The 5,573-nt window shown below is 45.3% G+C and overlaps 1 protein-coding gene across 1 annotated transcript; it reads left to right on the top strand.

Annotated features, from left to right (window-relative positions):
• Positions 1 to 1,953: 1,953 nt before the first annotated feature.
• Positions 1,954 to 4,401, top strand: Pate1 (prostate and testis expressed 1). The gene is made up of 3 exons (XM_048340745.1): positions 1,954 to 2,005; positions 3,199 to 3,321; positions 4,268 to 4,401. Exons 1-3 carry the CDS (start codon positions 1,954 to 1,956, stop codon positions 4,399 to 4,401), a joined length of 309 nt encoding a protein of 102 aa, XP_048196702.1.
• The last annotated feature ends 1,172 nt before the right edge of the window (positions 4,402 to 5,573 follow it).

Raw genomic sequence — 5,573 nt, 5'->3', positions numbered from 1 at the left:
GGGTGACATTGATTAAGGTAGATTGTGCTCATAAATGGACACGTTGAATTGCAACCTCTTTGTACAACTAGTTTAAGATAGAAAGAAGAAGGAAGAGGAGGAGAAAGAAGAAGAAGAAAAGAAGGGGGAGAAAAAAAGAAGAAAGAGAAGGAGGAAAAGTTTTCTGATTTGTGTTAAAGTATATTGAAAATCCAGGAAATTGGGCTGGGAATGTGGCTTAGCCTTGGAGTGCTTGCCTTGCAAGCATGAAGCCCTGGGTTTGATTCTTCAGCACCACATAAACAGAAAAAGCCAGAAGTGGTGCTGTGGCTCAAGAGGTAGAGTGCTAGCCTTGAGCAAATTGAAGTCAGGGACAGTGCTCAGGCCCTGAGTCCCCAAGCCCCAAAATGGGCAAAGAAAAAAAAATCCAGGAAATTTCTTCTAATCTATATGCTGTAATAGGAACAATGGATAAATTATTGGCCTTTTTGCCCCTGAATCTTAGGCAGACTTCCTTAGTCACTGTGATACATTCCCTAGTCCTTAGTACAACAGGATAGGGCTGTCTGTGGAACTGTGGACAATGTGAATGTCCACATGTACTCCCCAGAGGCTCTTCTTGTATATTCCTTGTCTGATGGGAACATCTGGATAGTTGCTCTGTCTTTCATATCCTTCTAGAGAGTAGCTTTCGTTGAGCACTGGTGGCACATCCTTGTCATCCTAGCTATTCAGGAGGCTAAGATCTATGGATCGTGGTTCAAAGCCAGCCTGGGCAGGCAAGTTCACGAGACACTTATCTCCAATAAACCACCAGAAAACCAGAAGTGGTGTTGTGGCTCAAAGTGGTAGAGCTCTAGTGTTAAGCAAAAAGAGCTCAAGGACAGTGCCCAGGTCCCGAGTTCAAGCCCTACAACCAACCAAGGGGAAAAAAAGCAGAGCGGTGGGGGGGGGGGGCGGGTAGATCTCATTTCACCCAGTGCTACTGGGAGCTGTGCTCTTCACTTGCCTGAGGGGGAAAAAGGACAAGCTCATCTGATCTGAGCAGGCTTCAAACCCTGCACATGAAGGGACTGTTCTTTCCCTCCTGGGTCATTAGTACTGGCTGTACTGGCTTTGGAATCTACCGTTCGGTGCTGGAACAGTGCCTGCTGTTGTCTCCTTCTCTAAGCCTTTATCATACGGGACATCTGCCACAGTGAGAACTCATGACTCCCAGTCAGCCTCCTCAACCTATTCAAAAGTCCATTATGTGAAACCATTTCACTTATTCCTGAAGCACAGTATGTTTTGTTTTGTTTTTTTACTGAATCCCCTGTGAAGAGAACATCGAATGTAAATAATAATAATTGGAAGGTGAATTTCCATCCAAGAATTGTTTCTATTTATTTATTTGGTTGTGGGGCTTGAACTCAGGGCCTGGACGCTAGCCCTGAGCTTTAATCACTCACTTTTAGTCACAATGCCACTACTGGTTTTCTGGTGGTTAATTAGAGATAACAGTCTCACAGACTTTCCAGCCCAGGCTGGTTTTGAACTGGGATTCTCAGATCTCAGCCTCTTGGGTAGCTAGGATTACAAGTGTGAGCCACCAGAGCCCGGCCAATTATGTATACTCATGGATTCTCCTAGCTTTTAATGGGCACCTTGGTATAGATCACTCTGAGAACTGTGTGTTCGGCTCTGGTTTATCCTGTGTCTTCTCACAGCGTGGTATGCTTCAGAGAGCAAAAAACTTGACAACAAAAGTCTTGTGTGGCATGACTGGAATATGCTAGAATCAGGACTTTGCTAGCTCATCCATCTTCTTGCTAGTAGCCAAGAAGAGAAAGGATAGCGTCACTGATTCCCTAGGAGCTGAAGACGTCTTTCAGTGTCCCACCCCTCGAGGTTCCCGAGGTGGCCCAGCCTGCAGGTGTATAAATAGGTCATTTTGAAGTTTCCTGCTCTAACCTGGTCCTCTTTCCCTCTAAAATGAGCAGGTCCCTCCTGCTGAGACTCCTCACCCTGCTCTCCTGCTTTAGGGGTGAGTTCTGAGGGTTGATAGCTGGCCAGAAGTGTCCAGGATCTAGAAATGGGTCAGCGCTCCATAGCCCAGAGCCTTCATGGTAACACGAATATGGTGAGCTGTTAACTCTGTGCGGTGATTTTCACCCACAATGTGTGAAATGACCCGGACCTTAAGGAAAGACCTTCCTAGGAGGAAATGAATAGAGAACAGAGTAACTGATTTCCCCAGAAGCTGTGGGGTGAGGGTTGGATAATGAGATCTTCAGATAATGCATCATTTTTTTTGTTATTTTGACAGTCTTATCTGGCTCCTTTGCAGAGCAAGAGAACTCAGGTGAGTAGAAATGAATAGATAGAAATGGGAAGAAGGTATGAAGAAGAGGGTGAGTGGTTTAGAGTGGGTAACAGAGACCTTACTCTAACAGCAACCTACAAGGTACATTTTTAAAGGGAAGGAAAGAAGGAAGTAGAACATACAGGCACTAGCTGTCCAAAACTTGAGTGTAGCAATCAGGGGTCTCTGAGGAACGTCTCCATTGTCAGGTCCCAGGCCTGCAAAGGTAAGAACAACCAAGGAAGGGCAATTGGAAAGAAGAGAATGAGGCATTAAAGGTGCATTTCTCCTCTTCCATCTGGCCTGGGTTATATCCTACAGGGATGGGAGTCTGGGAAGCTCTAGAGATGATGAGAACTGGAATGAAAGAAGGGGTGGACAGGATCAGGAGTGGATAACTAAGCTTTGAAAAGACAGAAAGAGCCTTGGCCTTTTCTGGCTCCAGGCTAAGAGTAGAGAATAAGCCCTGAGGAGGGAAATGACAAAAGCACTAGGCAGGAGGTGAATCTCAGACGAAACTGCAGATTAATTTTGCACTTTCCTTGCCAGCACAGACATTGAAGTAGCCGTTGGTAGATACAATTCTGGTGAGTATGCACAGCCTTTACCCAGACCATCTCATAATCAATCTTTCTTTTCCTTCTCCCTCTACCTTCCTTTCCCTGCTAATCTCTCAATCTAAAACCCCTAAAATCTTAACCTCCAGCCCCTCTCTTACCTTAGCCCATTTCAACAGGGGAGAATGCTCACAGTTCATGGAGTCTGTGTGGTAAAAGCATGCAACTCCAAGTAAAGATCAAAATCAGAAGGGGACATGGGTCCTTTCATGGTTGTGCCATCTTCTCTCACTTCTATTTCCTCACTCTCTGCCCAAGAGAGTGACATTATTCAGTGTAGGATGTGCCACCTTATGTTCCCTGGAGAAAAGTGCTCTCGAGGACGAGGAGTGTGCACAGCCACCGCAGAAGAGGCCTGTGCGATTGTGATGATGTATAGAGGTGAGTTGTGGGGTGGGGAAAAGAACGACAAGGTAGAGGAATCTGGACCCACAAGCCACTGCAATGCGGGGGGAGGGGGGCAAGGGGGGGTGCTCAGGTTACTACCAGCATGTTCATGCCTAGAATGGCTGACATCGTTGACCCCATCATGTGCCATAATGAAAAACCAGATGGCTGGGCACTGGTGGCTTATGCTTGTGATCCTAGTCACTCAGGAGGCTGAGATTTGAGGATCATGGTTTGGTGCTGGCCTGGGCAGGAAAGTCTGTGGACTCTTATCTCCAATTAGCCAGCAAAAAAGCCAGTAGTGGATCTGTAGCTTAAATGGTAGAACACCAGCCTTGAGCAAAAAAGCTAAGGAACAGATCTCAGGCATGGAGTTCAAGCCCCAATACTGGCGCGCGCACACACAGACAGACAGACAGACAGCCAGACAGACAGATGAAAGTGATCACTAGAGGCTGGTGTATGTAGCTAAGGCAGTGCCCAATAAAAACAGAGGTGACAACTAAAGTGAGAGGAGAGGAACAATGTTTTCCCAGTGAAGAGCAACTAGTTGCTATAGTGCCTGCCTCAGATTTCTCATAGATGACTAAATAGAGGGACCAATGTCCAGTAGAAGACACTGGTTAAATAGCCCCTCAAAGGTAAGTCTGAACTTGATGATTTCTCTAGTTTCTCCCATGCTGCTCCATACAAGCCTGGCCTGTATAACCCTTCCAGCTTTGGCAATCTACAAATTGCTGCTCACATAACCACCCTACCTGTAATAAAAAAAATTTTAAGTTCCAGTATTATTTACAACATCTCCCAACCCTTCACATTAGAACAACCAAACCCTAAAGTTCACAATGTTATTTTCAGCCCTGGGTGAGAGCTAAAGAGAATTTGTTTTTCAGAAGCTTGAGAACCAGGCTTGCTGATCTGTTCCTCCTTCCTAATTCAGGGGATCATACTCCCTGGCTAAGCTTCATGGGTTGCCTGAAGAACTGTGCCAACGTGAAAAACATAAAGTGGAGTGTCTATTTTGTGACCTTCAAATGCTGTCGGGGCTATGACTTGTGCAATGATGAGCTTTAACTACGGCAGAGCCTCCAGAGTCCCTAAATATGAGTGGGTGCCTCCACAAAACCCGCTGAAAACACACCGAAGAGGACTGCAAACATGGATCCTTATGTCGAGGAAGAAGCTTGCTCTTCTAGAGAATCTTACTAAAATTTTTTTTTTAAATAAAAAGTGAAACCTTAAGAACAAGATCAATATATCCTGCAGGTAATTGCAAACTTAAGGTGGTTCACTTATATTATTAGGCAAATGGTCAGAAAAAGAGGGAAAGAATAGTTCAATTTCAAAAAGACAGTTCCTTCTCCTCTTTCCTGCTTCTTCCCTCCCTGCTGGGGCATTTTTTTCTTCTTTTTATTTTCCCCCCACTCTGTCCACACCGTATTGTCCCTCCTCCCACCCATGAGAACATGGGGCTCACATGAAAGAATATGTCAATGTGAAAATAAGTGGTTCAAGTCTCCTTGGATTTCATTCATTGTTTGTTGTTCATTGTTGTTTGTTTGCTTTTGTGCCAGTAGTGGGGCTTAAACTCAGGGCCGGGCAGCTGTCCCATAGCTTTTGGGCTCAAAGCTGGTACTCTACACTTGAGCCACACCTTCACTTCTGGCTTTTTGCTAGTTAATTGGAGATAAGAGTCTCATATGCTTTCCTTACCTAGAGTGGTTGTGAACTCTGATGCTCAGATCTCAGCCTTCTGAGTAGAACTACAGGTGTGAGCCACTGGCGCCTGGCTTTGGATTTTATTCATGAATATTTTCCCCAGACCTAGTTAACAGAAAGGTAAGATATAGAAAGGAACTTGTGCCAGAGACACAAAGAAAGATTTTCTGCCTCCTAGACAGATATACCATTTGCTAGTTCAAGAGTAGATGGAAAGCTGGATGCTAGCAGCTCAAACCTGTAATTCTAGCTACTCAGGAGGCTGAGATGTGAGGGTCTTGGTTCAAAGCCAGCTTAGACTGGCTTTTGGATTCTTATCTCCAGTTAGTCAGCAAAAAGGCAGGTGTGGAGATATGGCTCAAGTGGTAGAGCACTATTCTCGAAGAGAAAAAGCCAAGTGAGAGTGTGGCCTGAGTTAAAGCCCAGTACTGGCACCTAGAGTGGCCCCTTGAGTACATTAGAGAGTGAGGCAGAGTATGGAGTTCTTCCCTGGAACTGAATGGCTTTATGGGCCTAAATACTGTACC

This window comes from Perognathus longimembris, chromosome 3, assembly GCF_023159225.1.
Source record: "Perognathus longimembris pacificus isolate PPM17 chromosome 3, ASM2315922v1, whole genome shotgun sequence".
In the NCBI taxonomy this organism is placed as follows: Eukaryota; Metazoa; Chordata; class Mammalia; order Rodentia; family Heteromyidae; genus Perognathus; species Perognathus longimembris.
Note: the sequence above shows the minus strand (reverse complement) of the source record. Positions and strands in the feature narration are given on the sequence as shown.